This window comes from Stegostoma tigrinum, chromosome 18, assembly GCF_030684315.1.
Source record: "Stegostoma tigrinum isolate sSteTig4 chromosome 18, sSteTig4.hap1, whole genome shotgun sequence".
NCBI lineage: Eukaryota > Metazoa > Chordata > Chondrichthyes > Orectolobiformes > Stegostomatidae > Stegostoma > Stegostoma tigrinum.
Genome location: NC_081371.1, coordinates 24,210,621 through 24,231,901, shown reverse-complemented (window position 1 = coordinate 24,231,901; position 21,281 = coordinate 24,210,621). Strand labels below are relative to the sequence as shown.

General features: G+C 40.0%; 1 protein-coding gene across 8 annotated transcripts in view; it reads left to right on the top strand.

The window, feature by feature from the left end:
- The window catches only part of LOC125460808 (DENN domain-containing protein 2A-like), a 134,344-nt gene that overhangs the window by 20,449 nt on the left and 92,614 nt on the right, over window positions 1-21,281 (top strand). For 2 of the 8 annotated variants that reach the window (XM_048548805.2, XM_048548802.2), the window contains exons 1-2: window positions 6,252-6,440; window positions 6,568-6,616. The exons of 2 other annotated variants lie outside the window; for them this stretch is intronic. In XM_048548805.2, coding sequence (XP_048404762.1) covers window positions 6,570-6,616 — 47 coding nt within the window. In that variant the 5' untranslated portion in view covers window positions 6,252-6,440; window positions 6,568-6,569. Of the gene's footprint in view, window positions 1-6,250; window positions 6,617-9,073; window positions 9,162-12,164; window positions 12,182-21,281 lie in introns of those variants that run through there. 4 more of the 8 variants (XM_048548806.2, XM_048548801.2, XM_048548804.2 and 1 more) reach the window with 4 other exon arrangements.

Sequence of the window (21,281 nt, the reverse complement as noted above, 5' to 3'; positions counted from 1 at the left end):
GATGCTCCTGCTTCAGTTGGAAGCTCTGAGTTCAAATCTCACTCCAGGACCCAACGGCAAGAGACGGTGCATTCGTAAGTTTGATCCTTTCTTAAACAAGGGGGTTACAACAGCAATTTTCCAATGATCTGGGACTTTCCTGACTCCAGTGACTTTTGAAAGATCACAACCAAAGCCTCCACTATTTCCTCAGCCACATCCCTCAGAATTCTAGTATGTAGCCCATCTGGGCCAGGAGATTTATCAATTTTTAGACCTTTTAGCTTTTCTAGCACTTTCTCTTTTATAATGCCTACTATACTCAACTCTGCCCCCTGACTCTCCTTAATTGTTGGGATACTACTCATGTCTTCCACTGTGAAGTACTTATTAAGTTCTTCAGCTATTTCCTTATTTCCCATCACTAGCATCCCAGCATCAATTTCCAGCAGCCCAATGTCTACATTTGCCTCTTGTTTGTCTGCCATCTCTGCTCCTGTATCTGAAAACCAACATACTACTTTCCTTCTTCAGTACCTGCTACACCTAAGTATTTACTTTCAGCAGCGGGTGTACAAGCACATCCAGGTCTCATTGCACCTTCCCCCTTCTCAATCTATCATCATTCAGATAATAATCTGCCAGCATGTTTTTGCGACCAAAGTGAATAACCTGGGGTATTTATCCACATTATATTTCAACTACCATGCATTTGCCCATACTCTCAAGTTATCCAAATCACACCGAAGCATCTCTGCATCCTTCTTACAGTTTACCCGTCCACCCAGCTTTGTGTGGTCTGCAAACTTGGAGATATTACATTTAATTCATTATCTAAATCATTAACATATATTATGAATAGTTGGGGTCCTAGTATTGATCCTTGTGGTACCCCACTAGCCACTGACAGAAAAAGGCCTATTTATTCCTAATTTTTGTTTCCTGTTTGCCAACTAGTTGTCTATCCAAGTTAGAGGTAACAAAGTGTAGAGCTGGATGAACACAGCAGGCCAAGCAGCATCAGAGGAGCAGGAAAGCTGATGTTTCAGGTCTGAACCTTCTTCAGAAATGACCCGTTCTGAAGAAGGGTCTAAGCCCGAAATGTCAGCCTTCCTGCTCCTCTGATGCTGCTTGGCCTGCTATGTTCACCCAGCTCTACATCGTGTTATCTCAGATTCTCCAGCATCTGCAGTTCCTACTATCTCTATTCAAGTTAGTTCATTACCCCCAATCCTGTTTGCTTTAACTTTTACTTGCTAATCTCTTGTGTGGGACCTTATCAAATGCCTTCTGAAAGATGGAGTGAACCACATTCACTGGCTACCCCTTATCAACTCTACTAGTGACGTTGTCAAAAAAGTCTGGTAGATTTGTCAAGCATGACATCCATTTTGTATCCATACTGATGTTGTCCAGCCCTGTCAGTGTGTTCCAAGTGCTCTGTTAGCAAATCTTTAAAAATGGACTCTAGCATTTTCCCTACTCAGGCTAACCATCAATAATTCTTGTTTTCTCTCAACCAGCTTCTTTTTAAATAGTGGAATTACATTAGCTGTCTCCCAATCTATAGGAACTGATCCAGAGGCTATAGAATCTTGAAAGTTCACTACCAATGCACCCATTATTTCTAGGGCCATTTCCTTAATACTCTGGAATATAAATTATTGGGCCTGGGCATTTATTCCCTTTAATTCCATTAATTTCTCCAATGCTATTTCTGTACCAGTATTGATTTCTTTCAGTTCGTCTCTCTCTTGACTCTGTGATCCCTAACTTTTTTGAATGTTATTTGTGTCTTCCTTTTTGAAGTCAGAACAAAAATACGTTTTAATTAGCCTGTTTTTTTTTCTCCATTCCAACTTGCCTTGCTTTTGATTGTTAAATTCAGACTCTCCACCTGTGGGCTTCATGTCATACGGTCTGGCATAAAAGAATTTGCTGATCCTCAGGATGTCGAATGGAAATGCCATTACTGAGCTATCTTTTTCCATTCTGAGCATAGGGCACCTTCTGGAAGAAGAAGCATCTCATCCTGCTGGTTTAGACCCTGGACCAAAAGATTATCTTGGAGGCCTCTGAGGCAGAGCATGAGGCTTGCTGGCTCTTCACCTGGAGATCCTGTATGAGATCAGTCCCCATCGTCTGCAGCAGGAGTAGGTTATGCAGGCTTTTCTGGAGTTTGGACAGTTTCCTTTATCTCTCCCTCTTCCCCCTCTGACTGAACTCAATTCTCTCCCTCTCCCGCTCCAACTGAGCTCAATCCACTCTTCTCCATTTCCCTCTTCCTCTCCGACTGAACTCAATTCATTCCTCTCCATCTCCCTCTCTGACTGAACTTGATCCACTCCACTCCCTCTCCGTTTCCCTCTCCGACTGAACTCGATCCTCTCCTCTCCCTCTCCCTGTCCGACTGAATTCAATCTGCTCCTCTCCCTTTCCCACTCCAACTGAGCTTGATCTGCTCCTCTCCTTCTCCTTCTTTCTCTCTGACTGAACTCGATCCTCTCCTCTCTTCTTAATACGCTCAATTGATAATTGTTTGTGGTAGCCCAATAGTAGTGGACAGTCAGAAGGGGCCCAGAAACATTATTGTTTTTATTTTTATTCAAGGTGGCCTTGTGGCCCAGCAGGAGGGAGTCTTTAAGGAAGGATGTTATCTGAGTACTAACATTGAGACAGATTTTGCGTACTATTTGGTGAATTCCAGGATCTGCATGTGTGGAACCAAATTTTGAATAACATGGCAACTAGTCTTGGTGTGTATTGTAACTGCAGGAACAGTGGTGTCCCCCCTGATAATCCAGGCTTCTCTTACAAATACGCCAACTGCCCCAATGGAGTACCTGGATAAAAGAGTGTACAGCACCTTTAAACAGATAGGCAGATTGTCAACACTCAAATCATAGCTTCCAACAACAATCTATAGCCACTGCCTTATTTTAACTCCTTCCATTTCACTTGGTTACCATAATGATCATCCTTCTTCATTTCTTCCTGTCAGTCTGCCATTCCTTTTCCAATTCCACAGCATTTAAGCCTCACGCATTTTCTAGCTAGTTTTGGGTCCTTCTCAACTTTCTCTTCCTGGAAGTCCCATTTTCATCAGTCACATCATCACGTTTCCTCTCTGCAACAGATGATTATTGCTTTTCAATCCTGTTCTCACTACTTCTTTCTTTGCTCCTGTAATCTTCACTGATCCCTTGATGTTTCTGATCTTGACCTCTTTTGATTCTTCACATTTGTCACAACAGTGTGCATAAGTGAGTTGCCAAAGATTTTAATAATATCAACAACTTGCTTTTATACGTCACGCTTTAACCTAGAAAACTGAGAAACTATGTATATATTCCAATGGCTTGAAAATTCTATCTGATCTACCTCTTTAAGTATCTGGATGTTCTCATTAGAAAGCTGTCTGTCCCCTCAGGAAGATTAGCCACTGAGATTCTGCTTTAGCCCCTATGCACTTGTAGTGAGCTTCACCTAGTGGTCAACATCTCGAGAGGAATATACACCCTCCTGCCACCAAATGGTGACTCTGTTGAATATTGTGCACTGTCAAGTTAGGCCACAGTTTGAAACCAGAGTTCAGTCTGAGATTCATGGAGAAATAGTTTCTTTTTGGAGCTGTGCCCAAGGACATTCATCCCTTGAAGAGATTAAATAGATTCACAAGAACTATGATCTTACAGGTGATATATAACAGCAGCATGGAAGAAAACTGCACCAATGCACACAATCTCACCTTTTTTCTCTCTTGTGAGTGTACAGTAGACCGAAGGGGAGCTCCCCATGACATGTAGCCGGTACTGGAGGATTGCCAGGTTAGGTGATTGCAGAAACCACTGAAGCAGATTATCTTCACCCTCCCTTACAGGTTGTTTCATCAAAATGAATGCATGCATTTTTTAATTTCACAACTTATTTGCATAGAACTGATCTTTTGTTGACCCGAGTTGTGAAATTTCCCGGCACTTGGGCTAATGCATGAGAAACAGGGATGTCAGTGACCAGTGCACGTTACAATGAGTTATCCAGTCCACCCAAAGGCAGCAGCTGTGTGTGGGTACAGCCCCTGATGCTGCTCTGAACTTACTGCTTTTCCCAGTTTGCAGACAGATGCTGAAATATTCCTTGTGTTAAAAAATACAAAAATGCTTTTCAGTGGTCAGGAAGTGGCAATGATCCAGGATGGGGAGAGGAGGAGGAAGGGGAAAAGAGAAGCGTAGGTAGGGAGGGCAGTTGGGTATTGGGGAAAGAAAGGAGAGGTGGAGAGGGAGGGCAAATGAGGGGGGCATTGGAAAACAGGGAGAGGGAGAAGGATGGGAACGAGGAAGACAGAAGGTGTAGAAGAAAGGGATTGGAGGAGAGGTAGGGAGGAAGGGGACAAGTGGAGGCAGAGGAGTAGAGAGGAGGAAGGACAGGGAGTCAGATGATGAGGATCAAAGTGAGTAAGGAGTGAATGAGGACAGGGTAAGGAGGAGGGGAAGTAGGATGGTGAGGGGAGGAGGAGAGCAAGGTGGGATGTGGTTAGGCAGTGTTGGAGAGATGGGTAAGAGGATACAGGTGTTGTAAGAGGAGAGAGAAGGGCAGTGGAGGAGAGGGTGACAATATGGAACGGAGTTGGAGTGGTGTTGGGTAGCAGTTGTGGTGGTGAATGGGATTGGGTCTAAATGGGAAGGAGAGGAGGAGTAGGAAGAATGGCGCTGGTGACTGTAGGGGGAGGAGGTAGACCAAGGGTGGAGAAGGGGCAAATAGGGTTAAGAGGGATGGCAAAGGGGTTACAGGGAGGGGGAAGTGAGGAGGGAGAGGGAAAGTGTAGTGGGGAGGGAATTTGGAGCAGAACGTGGGTGTTGGGATAGGCTGGTTGAGGGGGAAGGAAGGTGGTGGTGTGTGGGAAGATGGGGAGGGGTTGGGGAAGAGGGAATATGGTAAGGTGGAGTGATGAAGGCGGAGATGGAATGAAGCAAAGAGAGTGTTGGGAAAATGAAGGAAGTGTTGGAATGGCCAGATGAGAGATGACATTGGAGGGGAAGGGAGACATGTCTATAGGAGGGGGAGGGGAGTGCCAGAAGGAATGAAGAACTGAGGGAGGGAGGGTGAGTTAAGAGAGAACTGGAAGAAGTGGTGCATGATCTGGTGGGGAGGGGGCATGGAGAGGGCAAGGGATGGTGGAAGATGAGAAGAAAGAGTTGTGGGGAGGGGGAAGTGAGGGATAGGGGGTGAGAGAGAAGATGGAGGGTGGGGGTAGATGGAAGAGAATGTCAGAAGAGGAAGGATCAATTCACGGAAGATCCTGCAGCAGCATCATTATCATTTATTTGTAGGTGTTGTTGTGGCACATGAACACACTATTGCCAGTTTCCAAGTGCAGAAATTCCTGAGTTTTCTCAGCCCCCTGCGTTAGGAGTGTGACCATGGGAGATGGTGCACTGGGTATAGTATACTGTAACTCCAGGCCAGTTTAAAATCACAGCTTGAAGGTGTCCCAGCATTTCCTGAATATTCCTGGGACATTGGAAACATTTCAATACTTGAAGACCCTCCTTTCTTTATAACGATTTGGATTTGTTGGTGTGGTTTAGTGGTTTCTTAACGTTGTTTCTACTTAAACGAAGAGGGATGTCTGCAAAATCGCAACAGAAAATGCTGGAAATATTCCGCAGAAGTGAAGTTCTGATTATCGACCTGAAACTTTAACTCTTGGTGGTCTGTTCACAGATTCTGCCTGGCCTTCTGAGTATTTCTAGCTTTTCCTGTTTTTCCTTCAAATGCTCAGCAGCTGGAGTATTTTGTGTTTTTGAGTTGCCTGCGCAACTTGTTCGGAAATCCAGAAAGAGAAGAGTAGAAATTGTAAATTATTCACTGTGTGCACAGAATTGCTGCTGGCATTATATTAACCCATAGTAAGCAGCAACTAGCTCTGTGATTACAGATTTTGTTTTTTTTCCCTAAAAGCTTCATTATAGTTTAATGAAAAGCCTAGGGGATTGGGGGGAAATAGTTCATGAATACTTGAGCAGCAAAATCCTGTTGTATTGTCAAAAGGTTGCCTATCACTGAAACAATATTTGGACTGTCGAGTTGTTGCCCCTTTAATAGCACGTTTGATGTGCCTGAAACTGGAGAATCTGTGTTTATTGTAGTCTTGGCCCAGTGGAGTTGGAGAGGGACAACGGTTGCTGTGGCAACAAAACTGTTCAGAGGCAGCTGGTGATTAGTTCAATGGAAAGAAGTCAAGGAAGGTCAAAGGAGGGAGGTGTGGGAATAGGGAGGCAGGAGCTGAGCAGAGACGTCAGAGCCAGTAAGCTGGAGGCCAGTGAAGAAAGGGAGTGTGCAAAAAGAGGGATGACAGAGAGGCAGCTCAGAAAAGACCTGAAACAAAGCAAGCCCCGGGTGTACTGAGCCTTCTCTCTCACTGGCTGAGATATGGAGTTTCTTAGCAAAGGTCCTCGGCTGTAAGGAAACCAAAGGCAGAAGGAGTCGATTTTCTTTTATCCCCCCCCTCCCCCACTTCATCCCAAGTGAAGTTTTGTTTGAAAGGAAATACAGACAGATGCTGCCTAATTGGGTTATATGTTGCAGGAATGAGGCTGCAAGCAACAGAGTTTCACCAGCTACCTGGGTCGGTGAGGTAGGCAATTCCACAAATTGAGTTATTTTCTGCTTTCCTCCCATGTGCTAGATTATAACAGACCCTGACCAAAGAAAGAGCTGTGTTTCAAAGAGAGTCTGAGCTGGAAAGTGCTGGGGGTAGGGAGAGAAGTATCGTATGAATGTACCACGAGAGTCTGCGCTTCAGGGGAAACAGACTTTCATCCAGACCCCAGTTTGTATTTTGCAGACATTCTATGTTTATAAGTGCATTATTTTTAATCATCTGAATTTAAGTAACTGGTTAAATGTTTGTTGGTGACCTGTCCCTAACCCAGGCTTCCTGTAGAGTACGTGTCTGTTATCTGTAGAACTTTTCTGTAAAATTTTAACCCTCTGCTCACTGTAATGATGGTTTGGTAGAGTTTTTATATTGCTCTCTTGAAAAGTTACTGATACATGTGTTGATTACTGATTAGGTTCCTCTCCATTCTTCTCATCCTCCCTTAAGTTTTGCTCCCCGAGGTCTGCTGTACATTATTCCTTAAACATCTGCCCGTTTCAGGCTTCAATGCAAATCTCTGGGGAGCTAATAGGGGCTACACAAGTACTGTTAGTGCCAGTTGTCTCTGCCTAAGGTAGCCATATACTACAATAGGGAATAATCCACAATATCTTCCCAAACTTGGTAACTGAAACTGAAAGCCTGTAGCTGTACATGATAATTAATGAAAGAATCTCGGTCTTAAAACCACTCTGAAGCATTTCTGCATTCATCTGAGTTACTCAATCAGGGTCCCTGCCTATTACTTTTGTATGTCCTCCAGATGAAACAGCCAGTAAAGTTGATGCTTTCGAGATTACGTGTAAGAAAACATACTCAGAAGACTGAAGCATTCAAATGAACACCAGGCACCGATCTGATTTGTATGCAATATATAAATTCTTCCCTTTAATCTATCATCAGTTTTTGCTGAATAAAATGCAGTTGAAGCATTTATTTTTAAGCTTCAATGTAATCTAGTGTGGAAGTGCAGCATCCCTCTGTAAAAATCTTTGGCAAGTGCTTAACTTCTCAAATACAGTGAGAAGCTTAAGAGCCTTGTGATATTGCCACTACTTCAGCATATTGAGTTCAGTTATTGTTGCTTGCTCTGCTGGTGATGATTCTACGACAGTAGATTTGAAGATAAAAATGGGGTGGTTCTTTACCTCAATTTTTTTTATCTGAAATTTTCAGTTTTGCTACTATCATTTCAGATATAGTTCCAAAGTAATCAGAATTGTACCCAAACAATAAATAATGGTTTCACAGAGATGGGTGCTTGAATTTATGGTTATGCATTTTGTATGAATGAATTAGACAGGATTTGATGTTATGTATGTGCTTATAGTAAGTGAATGAGAGTAAATGTGAGTATACTCAAGGCATGTATGTTTTTGTTACGTGTACGTATATTACCTTTGTGATTTGCTTCGCTTTTAAAGAAGATGCCTCAATATTCCTCGTAAAGGAAACTCACAAACCAGCTAGTTTAAAAGAGAAAGCTTTGCATATTGTCAGACAGTAGCCTTTGCATTGCAGAATGCTTTCTAAAGTGAGTTATCCTTTGCATTGATTTGTCTTTGGAGCTAAATTAGAACTTTTTTAAAAATAAGTGAATTTTGTCTGTAAAATTCAAAACCTTGTAAAAAGTTTTGATTCATTTAAACTCAGCCATGACAAAGAAGGCTTGAATTGTTACTTAAGAGCTGGCAGCAATCCCATGCAGGTATCTTTTTGAAAGAAAATACTGAAATCTATAATGCAGCATGTGAAGGTGATATTTGGTAATGAAATAAGACATAGTTTGTGTAGCTTATACGAACTGAGTGCCTTCAGTCATCAGACTTAGTATGCTTTAAAAGCAAGCCCAAAGATGATTTTAAATCATGTGTATATCCTAAAAAGGAAACATGTCCTTCAACATATCCATATCATCAGGTTTCTGGGATAGCTGATTTTGTTTCTTTCAGAGAAGGTGAGAATTATGAAAAATTATTTTGAGTAGTTGCTTGGCTTTGTTGGTAGTAATTTATTTTACCTACACGTCAAGAAAGATGGTATGTTCAAATCCACTCTAAACTATCAGCATATAATATGAAAGGCCATCTCATTGAAGTGTTGCGGAGTGCCTCATTGACAACAGTCCATCCTTTGGTTCAGAGCTAAAACTGAACGCCTACTAATTTATTTAGGTGGATGAGAAAACAATAGAAAATGTCACTATTTGAAGAAGAGTGGAGCATTGTAGTCATGACAATTCTTGATTCAGCCTACACCATCAAAACAACTGGATGAATAAACCATTCAGCTCTATTTTTGTTCATGGGACATTGCTGTGCACAAATTACCAGCCATCTATGATTATGTAACTATCGGCATCGGGATCCTTTGCCTTCCAAGATGCGTAGAGACCACACTTTTCAGCACGAGGCCCTCCCATTTGATGGCCATGATGTTTGGATTGCATGTCATGTGAAACCTGTTCAATTCTTTAATATTTCTGCAGTAGATAGTCCATATTTCACAGGTATATAGGAGGGTAAGTATTATCACAGTTTTGTGAGTTTTACTGTAAGTTTAATTCCTCATTTCCTCCACAGATGTATGAGTAAACAGGCAAATGCTGAACTTGCCATGCTAAATCTACTTGCTACCTCACTGACAATTTCTTGAGATTATTCTTTTGTGTTAGTAAAGTTATCTACAACCTACAGGATTGTGTGATTGATAATTATAGCATACGAAGCATAGTGAGGCTTTGACAATGGTTGAAATATTTTTGTCTTCCTCAAGTTTATTGTTAGTTCTCAATCATCAGCCATTTTTGAAAAACAGACCATGATTGGTTGAAGACTATTTTCAGAAAATTATATGTGGCCACCGTCATTTGCCAAACAGGAATTCCTATAACATCATCTCTGATACCAACATCATCTCTGATGCCTTAGTTGAGAATTTGCGTTGTCTGGGGTTGAAGAGAATACTGCCTGTTCTGAATTGGATGTAAATTCCATCAACACTTTTATTAAAAGCATGGCAGCGTAGAGAAAGGTCATCACAGTATTTCAAACAGTAGTTATGATATAAATACTAGTTCTTTTCTATCTGTTTAAAAAGAGGCTATCAGGCTTTCATATTAATCACAAATAAATCAATGCATAGTCTTTAATTGTCCTGTCAAGGGTCCCACAATGAAGAGTCTCTGTTTGGTCTTATTCCAAGGTATGTGATTTTCTTGACTTGTATTTGAGGAGCCTCCCTGTTTACATGTGTAGACCTGACTTGATTAATAGTCTTGCATTAAAAGAAGTATTTTTACTTCACATTGGGCTGCCTTTGATCAATGGCATTTGATAGATGTCCACACGGTACAAGCTTGGTTTAAAAACAACAGGAAGATATATAACTGGGATTGGGCCAGGAGGCCATTGAAAGACTCTGTCGACTTCATTTTCCCAAAATCTTTTTTTCAGAGACATAAGGCCCACATTGTGTAACTAGTGGAGGTACAAACATGCAGATGAACAAATGAATTAGAAGCTGAATTAGAACATTTAACCCCACATATCCATTTCATCATTCAGTAAGATTGTGACTGATCTGACTGTGTTTGTGATTTTTCTTTGTGGTTTTCAGCCCTAGTTCCTAACTTGTTAGTGTGATTTCAAGTGTTTAAGTGTGACATAGGATTCTATATATTCCAGTTCAAAAAGCGGTCTTTGCTCACCCAGTGGCATACTGGTAGAGTTGCATTTTGCCTGATGGTTTGGTTCACAATACTTGAGGACTTTGAGTTCAATATCAATGAAAAGAACTGAAGTGCATCGTTGTGGCCACTGGAAGTTGTTTTATCTGATGCTGGAGGGATATTGTTATGACACAGAGATAGATAGCTGAACCAAACTAGCCTTCCTAACTCTGTGCTTGCAACATAGTAAAATTAAAACCTTCAAAGACACTCAAAAATTGCCCCCATGGTTCCTAAGTGGAATTTTTGAATAACCAATCCCAGACTCTGTAAATAATCAATTCTAGACACTGGATTTGTAGCTTCAAATATTTATTAATAATACTGTAACTTTAACAGAGCAAAATTAAACAACATCATAATGTAATTGATGGCTTTAATTTAAATCCAACAACAGGGTGCCTCACTCTGGTCCCCACTACTCCATGGCTCATAATGCAAAAAATACTTACTCAGTTACCAGGATGACTAATTAAATACTTTGTCTCAACAACAAGAACTGTAAACTAAGTTTCTTAAGTACAATTGTTGGTTTCTTATCAAAACAAAACTTGGTCAATAAAGATACATAATTAGTTAACACACAGGGTTGCTAATATAGAAGTACAAATGCTTATATCACGAAATATTCCTCCCAAAAAACACACTTTCTTTCTCTTTCTCTCTATCTCTTGAGGAATGAACACATGATTGCTGTGATTGGTTTTCTGGAAAATGGATTGTTCTTGAAGGTAAAAGTATACAGCATAGAATGTTCTAGAGTCTATTGCTCTGATGTTCTGGGCAGGTGTGGTCAAGTAACTAATAACTCGTTGCCTCTGATGCCTTGCAGATATAAATTGCTCAGAAAATACAATTTCATTAATCACTCTTTCAAAAGAATAAGTTTCACCCTGAACTCAACAAGAGCATTTTCTTTTCAACATTAGGAGATACCAACTAGGTGATTTGATTTTTTTTGCCAGCTTTGCTCCAATGTAGCCAATTCTTAGTGGGCTTTCTTCCAACCGAACAACAGAAAATGAACATCTCTCCAGCCAATCACCTTTCAAAACAGCCAAGCCAGGGATTGAGAGCAAAGCAAGCCTATTGCAATCATGTGATTTACAGGAAGTATTATTGAAAAAATCTCCAATGTCTGCATTGACCCCAACACCTCTTTTAAAGAAACCACCCCAGGCTTTTCTACAAAATGTGAAATATATCCATTCTGTATAATTCTTCAAAAACTTAAGTCCTCCAAACAATATTAAATACAAAGCATTTTTGTAACTGTCTTCAGAATAAATGCTGACACATGTGTACCCAGTGAAATCAGCTAACTTTTTCACATTGTGCATTTTCTCTTTAATGTTAATTCATTGCATTGGTGTTGCTGTATGATTAATGCTGGATAGTGTTGTACTTATGCTTATATTGGTTGTATTGAATGCTGATCTGTAAAACATGTTATTAAAAATGATCTAGCTATATTATGTTTACACAACTTTTAATATTTTCATATCAGTGGATAAAGGGTAAAAGTGGTTAGAGATATATGTCTAGTTAATCAAGAAGATGAACAATTCATCTTCAAGGGCTATTCTATTCCTCAAATGAATGCATAGAACAGTAAAATTATGTCAATTTAATAAGAGGTTAGGGCTGCGACAGCCCATTATGTTGTGTTTAACCCATAGCACAGGATTGAGTATCCATCTGAACTTATTGGCAGTGAAGAAGATTTTCTGCTGTGGCTAGAAGAAGCATTTTGCTCAAAGCATCCTGAAGAACACTGACTTAACACAAATGAGAATTTTATGAAGTTGAGAGTGAGTGACAAATTCAAAATGTGCAGTAATCTGACTCTTATTAGACGGTGTGGGATCTGCTACTCAACTGCATTTCTAAACAGGTTTCCTTAGCTCTTTTGCATAAGATTTTGATTTGCTTCTTGTTGGAGGTTTACCTGGTGTCCTTTATCTTTGTTGCAGCTTTTAACATGGCAAGACTACTGCGTTATTAAAAAATCGAAAGATGGCTGAAATTCCTATTATTTAACAAGGGATAGCATTGACAGGGAGCATGTCTGACTTCTGAGAATAGAATCTTTGTATTATGGTACCATCTTGTTCTTAGTAGTCTCCACTCCAAACAATTAATTTTTGCTTAAAAATAAATGTGTTTACATTTTGTGGCAGTGGTGTCTGTAGATGAATAGATTCAGCTGGTAGAAAGCAGCATTTTTTCCAACGAGAAGAGAGCGTTTCATTTTTGTGACTTAGAACATTCATAAACATCGTTGGTCTAGACAGTAATTTATCTCCAGGTGTTCAAATTGTTTTCAGGCATTATAACCTTGGTCCAACCAATTAACAAGAGGTGAAAGGGAAGTTATTATCCTTGACATCAAAATAGCCTTTGATTCAGGCATCAAGGAATCCAAGCAAAATTGGTTAATGGGAATTCAGATGGGGAATGCTGGAGTTTGATGGTTGGGAAAATATTTCCATTATACTAGGTACGACACTAGCCAAAGGGAAGATTGTTGTTGTTTTTGGAAGTCATTTATCTGAGCCCCAGAATATCTCTGCAGGAGTCTCTCAGGGTGGTATCCCAGGCCCAACCATCTTCAATTCCTTTTTTAATGACCTTCCTTCCATCATAAGGTCAAACATTCACTGCCGTAGTTTGTAGAAAACTGTTCTGAAAGAGTTAATCTGGTATTGGTGCTCCTTGTCATTTTTTTTTGATAGAAGTGGTTGTCAAGATTTGGGAAACTTTTGACAGAGTAAAGGGAAAATATTGAACTTTTTTTTTCCTTTTTACGCTTTCCACTGCCTGGGCAACACATTCTATCTCTTCTTTTCCTGACCTACAGAAGGATGAGATGATGCATCAAGTGTTGATAAAATCAAGGACAACATGAGAACTAGGAACAGGAGTAGGCTATACACCCCTTTGAGTCTGCTCCACCATTCAATAATCATAGTTAGTATGTTACCTTAACTCCACTGCTCACTCTTTCAGCATATCCCTTGGTTCCTTAATAGTCAAAAGAGTATTCATTTTCACCTTGAACACATGGTTATGATCCCAGTTGATGATGTTATTGGACAAGTCAGATCCGAGGCTGAATTCTGGCTTTGTAGATCATATTTTTTGTTTGATTTGTCTTTCACCAAAATGCAAAAATGCAATGCTGCAGATTAGAAGTTAATAATAAAACTGATGTTTAATTTGGGAAAGAAATAAAGATAAAATAGAATGAACCGAATTATCTACATATGAGCTAAACTAAAAGATTCAGAAACACACGGTAAAATATAATACTGTTAATTCCAAAGCACTCCTTTACAATATTCATTCTAGACAGAGTTCTCTTCTCTATCATCCCTATTGGGCTTAGTTTAACTGTGGCTTCAATTCTGTCTCTTCCAAAGTTGATGGTCTCTTCCTGGTGCCTTCAGACAACTCAGCTTAGACTTTCTCAGCTTCGGGGTTGTAACTAATCACTTCTATGCTGGAACTTTCACACCAAACTCCTTACACTGAGGTAATGTATTTCTTAACAGTTCTAAAACATTCCATTTCATCAGAAACTACTCTTTTACACATACAGCTTCAGCCAAGACATCTGCAAAAACTGCCCCAAACTGAAACTAAATGGCTTTTTCCAAGCTGTGGTTGTTTCTCCTAAGCCGAGGAAAACAATTCCAAAATCTTTTATCTGAAAGCCTAATGCAATACACTGTCTAATTTATTCACTTATAAACTCTCCTAATGTAATCAAAACTCCCATTACTTGCCAAAAAACTTAAAAAAATGTATTTTAAAAGAAATAACCAAGACTGCAGAAATGCTTGCAAATTCATTGTAACCTCATAGGCCAATCCACTGAATCAACCTATTAAATCTGCATTGCACTTTTTTGATGAAGATGCCCCTACCTTCTGGACAGTTTCTTTTCTAATTCCCAATCTGATATCTCAACATAGAATCATACAGCATGGAAACAGACCTTTGGTCCAACGTGCCAGCCCTAACCAGTCATCCCAATCTGACCTAGTTCCATTTGTCAGCATTTGGCCCATATCCCTCTAAACCCTTCATATTCAGATACTGTTCTGGAGAAGAGCTTAAGAGTTCTCTTAAGAGCCCTGGCTGTTGTGTAAAGGGTATAGGACCCTGGCATACCCTTCAGATGATGTCATGGAGCTGTATATCACTGAGTATAAATACTACAGAGTAGGCGGAGATAGAAAATTCATGTTAACTACACTAGAAAACATACTGCAAAGTAAATCATTGAGAAACATTGAGGGCACATAGACATGAATCCTTTAGGAAAATAGATTTGTTATTGCCTTGTGTAAATATAACAGCTTGGAACATTCTTACAGTATAAAGTAAAAGTCAGTACAAAAAACTACTAAAGTGCATTACTTTGAAACATAAGCCCGAAGCTTTGCCTTATCCACAACCAGTCTGTGAGGGGCAACCTTTTTACACGGAAAGTGGTTCATATGTGGAATGAACTGCCAGAGGAAGTGGTGGATGCAGATACAGTTACAACATTTAAAAGACATTTGGAAAAGTACATCAATAGGAAAGGTTTGGAGGGATATGGACCAAACGCAGGCAACAGAGACTAGTTTGGTTTCGGAACATGTTCGGCATGGACTAATTGAACCAAAAAGTCTGTTTTCCATGCTGGATGACTGTATGATTCTATATACTCATCCAAATGCCTTTTGAATGTTGTAATTGTAGCCACCTCCATCACTTCTTTTGGCACCTCTTCCCATACACACACCACCCTCTGTGTGAAAAAGTTACCTCTCAAATCCTTTCTAAATCTTTCCCTTCTCACCTTAAACCTATGCCCTCTAGTTTTAGACTCCACCATCCTCAGAAAAAGACTTTGGTTGTTCACCATATCCATGCCCTTCATGATTTTATAACCTCAGTTTCCGAAGCCACGGAGAAAAAAGCCCCAGCCTATTTAGCCCCTCCCTTTAGCTCACACTGTCTAGTTGTGGCAACATCCTTGTAAATCTTTTCTACACCCTCTCAAGTTTAACAACATCCTTCCTATAGAAGACCAACCAGAATTGCATACCTCTCTTACTAGTGGAAACTTTCTCCACATCTTCTATATCCAGGCATCTCAAAATTCTGTAAGTTTCATGAAATCCCACCCTCATCCCTCTAAACTCTTATCAAGTACACACCCAAAGTCCTCAACCATTCCCCATATGATATGACCTTTATCCCTGGGCAAAAAAATGGAAAGAATGGCTGTAAATCCAAAACAAAAACGGAGATTGTTGGAAAATCTCAGCAGGTCTGGCAGCATCTGCGGAGGCCAGACCCAAACATCATCTTTCAATATTTCAGCATACATGTACATGTAGTTACTCCTAGGATTCTGCACAGTGCTACTCTGCTGCAGGCCATTAGTAAATGTTATGAGGTTTGTTCTGCCTTTCTTTCATTCCACTAGATTTCCATTGCGCTTGTCTCTGATCAGGACAGATAAGATTGGGAACTTCCTTATTTTCTATGCACAGCTACACCTTGTTAAAACAAGTCATAGCATGTGGATGTTAATTCATTGTACTGCTGCTGTGCCAAGTAGAAAGATGATGACAACTAACTGCTAATGATGGCTGAATTATTTATGTTCTCAGATTTTTATTTTTGATATTCTATTCATTTTACAGGAAAGCTGTCTCTTTAACGAGATTCCATCACGTCATGAAAGTGGCTTTCTGGCAGAAAGCTATCTGATTGATCATAGCTTAAGGAGGAGTAATGGAATTGCTGTGGATCTGGTTTTAGTGAGTTATAAATGAATAATCCATGGTTAGGTGGAGTAATGCCCAGTCTGACTTCTGGGTGTTGTTGGGATGAATATATGAGTAATAGATTTGGATTTTTATCCAAATGAAATGTGACCAGATTGTATGAAAGTTATTGCCAGTCTTTACCTTGCAGCTCTGCTGATCACAAATGTATATATTGGCATGGTATGTTATTGTGAAAGTCCAGAGTTTTGGACAGCCAGTCGGGAATTTCTCAGAGAGCTCTGACTACAGACTGGCGCTGGGCTGATTAGTTGTCGATCTTATCATGTTTAGTACCAGATTTACCTTGCAGAGGTGCAAATAATTCTGACAAAGTTTCAGAATGCAACATCTTAAGGAACATTACATTGATACCACAGTCAAATTCTCAGCAGTTGTTTTTGCTACACTTGCCAATTTAAAGGTTTCCTACTTACTTTAACCTGCCTGCTTGGTGTGGCTCAGTTGGCAAAAATTCAAGAATGATTTTCTCTCCTTGGAAAGTGAGAGTTCGAAAGCAGAAATTCTTGCTGATAATTTTAGTAGAAAAATTAGCTTGAACCCAAACTAATTTCTAGTCATGCTGACTTTCTTTCTGAAATGTTGTGCATTGTACCATTGATGAAAGACTTTCGCCTGATGATCTCCTGATTTCACTCAGCCTGTTGGCTGACAGCAGGAAAGGGGTCAGTTCACAAGTTCAGAAAAGAATAGAAAAATCTGCATTAAATATGTAGTAAATGCTTCAGAGATAGTAGCAACTGCAGTTGCTGGAGAACCTGAGATAACAAGGTGTAGAGCTGGATGAACACAGTAGGCCAAGCAGCATTAGAGGACTAAGAAGGCTGACATTTCAGGCCTAGACCCAAAACGGCAGCCTTCCTGCTCCACTGATGCTGCTTGGCCTGCTGTGTTCATCCAGCTCTACACCTTGTTATCTATGAAGTAAATGCTGCTATTTTTGTTCTGGTCAGAGTGCCCAACAGTAATGACAGAATGAGGCAGTACAGTGGTGAGTGGTGTGGAAATACTCCAGACAAAGAACTGAAGCTTTTTGATTTTCCAACTAATTTAAATCAAATTAGCCTGAGTCGCAGAACCATAATCCTGACCGGCTTCATATTGAGACCTAGAAACCACAATAATTATATGCCACAGGAGTTAAGACAAACCACACTTAGAGATGCACAATCTGTGCCAAAAATTTGTCCATTCAAAAATGTGAATGGGCCTGGCTAGATTAGTTTTGTGATTTTAATGGGAATGGTTTTATTTCGTATAATTTGTTCAGTGGTTGCCACTAAACGTAATTACAGCAGAAATAGAGATCACATGACTGCAGCCACTAACCAGCAGACTCTGTACGTAAGCTGCTCTCTCATTAGAGAGACACAGTTGGTGGTGGTTTAACCTGAGGGTCAGTTAGTTAATTTGGTTGAATGGCTCTTTGTAATGCAGAATGATGCCAACAATGGAGATTCAATTTCCATATTGGCTGAAGTCACCATGAAGGTGACCCTCAGGTTAAGCTGCCACCATTTGTGTCTCTCTTTAATGAGAGAGCACCCCTATAGTCCTCTGGGACTATGGCAACTTTTACTGTAGGTACAAATGGATTTCTCCAATCACTCCACTAGTCATAAAAAGATACTCTTGCACCTTCACCTGCAGTTAGAACATACTGAAGTTGCCCAATATACGTAAACAAAATAAAGTATCACGTACTAACAAATGTATTAATGTGTTAATTCATGTTAATTCAGTCCCACTTTTGCTAGTCTCTGCATTGGTTTAATGTATATAATCTTTAAACTGTGCAGGTCTGCTAATGGAATGCATGCATATGTAATTGGTTATGCATCTGGTATCTGCTCATTCCTAGGATCATACTCCTTTTCTTGGGAGTAGTGTTCTTCTGGCTAGTGTTGTTGCCATGGTAATTTGCTCATCCATTTCTATGTTGTGAAATGCTAAACCTCTGGAACTAATAGTTGTTCTGTACTCTGTACGGATGGCATGATCAGATCTTCTTGATCAAATGCCTTTAGTGAAAGAACAACTTCTTAACTGTGCATAGATGTTTGCAATTGCAACCATATATCTGGCCATTTGTGTTCACTGTGTGTGATTGAATGATAACGATCGTACACAGGTCTCAAGTTGTCTCATGGGCTGACCCTTGTTGAGAGCATTGAGTGTTTTCACTCTGACATGCTATCCTTTGCTCATCTCTGACAAAGGTTGCTGGATAAAAATCCTGAAACTCCCTCCCTAGCTAAGTGGGTTTATCTACAGTTCATGGACTGTAGTGGCTCAAGTAGGCAGCTCACCACCACATTCTTGAGGGCGACTAGGAATGGTCAATAAATGACAGGCCCAGCCAGTGAAGACCACCTCCCAGAAGTAAATGTAAAGAAATGATACTGTTTTGGTATGTGAAATTTGGCTTTCTGTCAACTTATCTTGGTTTTGTCACTAATACCTGCTACTACTTCTGGTTTCAATAGTTTTTACTTGTTATTTGTGTGTTTCCACACAATAATTTCTTTGTACAAGTCTATGCTGGATTCATTCAATTCCTTTATGCTCCCTTTGCTGATTTTTGCTGCTGCCTCAGCCTTTCCATTTAGCTGGGGATATTGGGGAGATCACATTGAATTTCTCAATCTTCAATTCACAAGTGAAGAATTCAGCAGCTTAATAAATGGCCTTTGTTGTTCATCATAATACTTGGAATACTGTAATGGTCAAAGTCTGCTTTCGGGCCTTCTACAATCTCACTGGTAGTTGTTGACATCAGCTGGTCTAACTCCAGTCATCAGATTAATAGTCAATGATGACAGGATAATCATTTCCTGAGAGGTGAAGAAGTTTACTTCAAGTCTGGTCTATCTAGGATGTTGTGCAGTTGAGTAATTCGCTTGCCTTCCTTAGTTTAGACTCAATTCCTTGGATGCACTTTATCACCTCTTCTCATCTCCTGAGGGATAATGACTCTATTTCCTTTGTACAAGATGGCATATTAGGCTATCATTTCCTCATCTCTGTTTGCTCAATACTGTCTTATAGCAACAGGTGTTGTTTTCAGGCTTTGATGCTTTCAAGCTATCCTTTCATTTCCTGGATTAGTCAGAGAGTTACATCTTGCGTCATTTGCTTCCTTTGAGCAAGATGATTCTCTTTCAGGTTCAATGTCTCTGCTAGTTTAAAAATTTGTAGAGGGTATTGAATTGTAACTTCTTGTTGAACCTGGAAGATTTTACACTGTGTCTTCATATCCTTACCGTTCTTCATTGAGAATGCTACTGTCAATAGAATGTCAGCAGTGTACATCCTTGTATGTCATGGCCAGATGTTATCTCTGCAACTACAGTAACACTCTTTGAAGATGCTTGAGATCAGAAAAAAGATGTTTAAGAAGATATTTTGAAATGGCTTGTGATCAGACAATTCTGTCACCTTGTATCTTCCAAACAAGTATTTGGTTGAAATGCTCACAAATACAAAACCCAGGCACTTTTTCTCAATCTGAGCTCTGTATCATTCGTTTTGCAATAACACCCTGGTGTGCAACTGGTTTCATCACTGCATACGAGTTGCTCCAAATCCTGTTTTTAATAGCATCCCACTACAAGGTGACTTCATCATTAATATTGCAATCAGAGCAGTCATTAGCTCAGCACTCACATTGTTACCGTCAGTTGTTTGATTCTAGTAGGCTGCTTCTTGTTCTTTGCACCAGAATTACTAAAGATCCTTAACCGTGAGTTTGCATAGAGCTCATAGACAGATTAGGCAAGAACTTCAAGAACTAAGTAGTCCATGAACCAAACAAATTGTTGCATTGCTTTCACTTATGTTGGTCATTGGATTTCTACCACAGCTCTTACTGTGTCAGGATCGGCAAAATCCATTTGCTGTCAGTTGATAACCAATGTACCTTACTTCAGGCATCTTAGAACATAGGTCATAGAACAGTAAAGCACAGTACAGGCCACACGATGTTGTGCCGAACTTTTACCTGAAACCTATGGTCTATCTAACCTCCACCCCTACCTTATACTATCATCCATTTGCCTATCTAATAGCTGCTTAAATGCCCCTAATGAGGCCGACCCCTCTACCATCTCCAGCAATGCATTCCACACCCAAACCACTCTCTGAGTAAAGAATCTACCTCTGACGTCTCCCTGATATTTACCTCCTTTCACTTTAAAACCATGTCCCCTTGTAAAAGCTACCTCCAATCGAGGAAAAAGTCTTTGGCTATCTACTCGATCTATACCTCTGATCAATTTGTACACCCCTATCAAGTCACCTCTCATCCTTCATCATTCTAAAGAGAAAATCCCTAGCTCTCTCAACCTTTCCTTGTAAGACCTTCTCTCCATTCCAGGCAACATCCTGGTAAATCTCCTCAGTGTCTTTTCCAATGCTTCCACATCTTTCCTATAAAGAGGTGACCGGAACTGGACGCAATTCAGATACATGTTGTTCAATTTCAGATTCATCTGACAAGCTCTCTTCAGTAGTCATATTAGATTTTGATTGTGGTCTGCAATGGTTTTTTATAGTGTATCTCCATATCCACAGATAAGCAAATCATCCATAATTACTCCTACTCTGAGACGATCATTATCCTGGCCTGTCTGAGATGAACTGAACTGATATACTTCTGCAGCAATGGTAGTGCCAAACAACGTGTAAACATCTGTACTCCTTGAATGATGTCCTGAATGTAGTTAGAAAGCCAGTTCTGAAGAAGGGCCACTGGACCCGAAATGTTAACTGACTTTTTCTTCACAGATGCTGCCAGACCAGCTGAGCTTTTCCAGCAACTTCTGTTTTTGTTCCTGTAGTTAGAAAGTTGCTGTTTTCATCCAAGTTTCACTTGCTAGCAGTCATTCTTTGGCATCAGGCATAGTAAAGACCTTTGCCTTTCAAATTGTGACAACATTTCTTCAATGGTTGAGAAGTGAGAGTGTGATCTTTTCAAAATTTTATTGAAATTCATTGGATCTGTGCACAAACTTTTTCTTTGCCCCACTACTACCGTGCTTTGAATCCTATGTGAGGGAGTTGT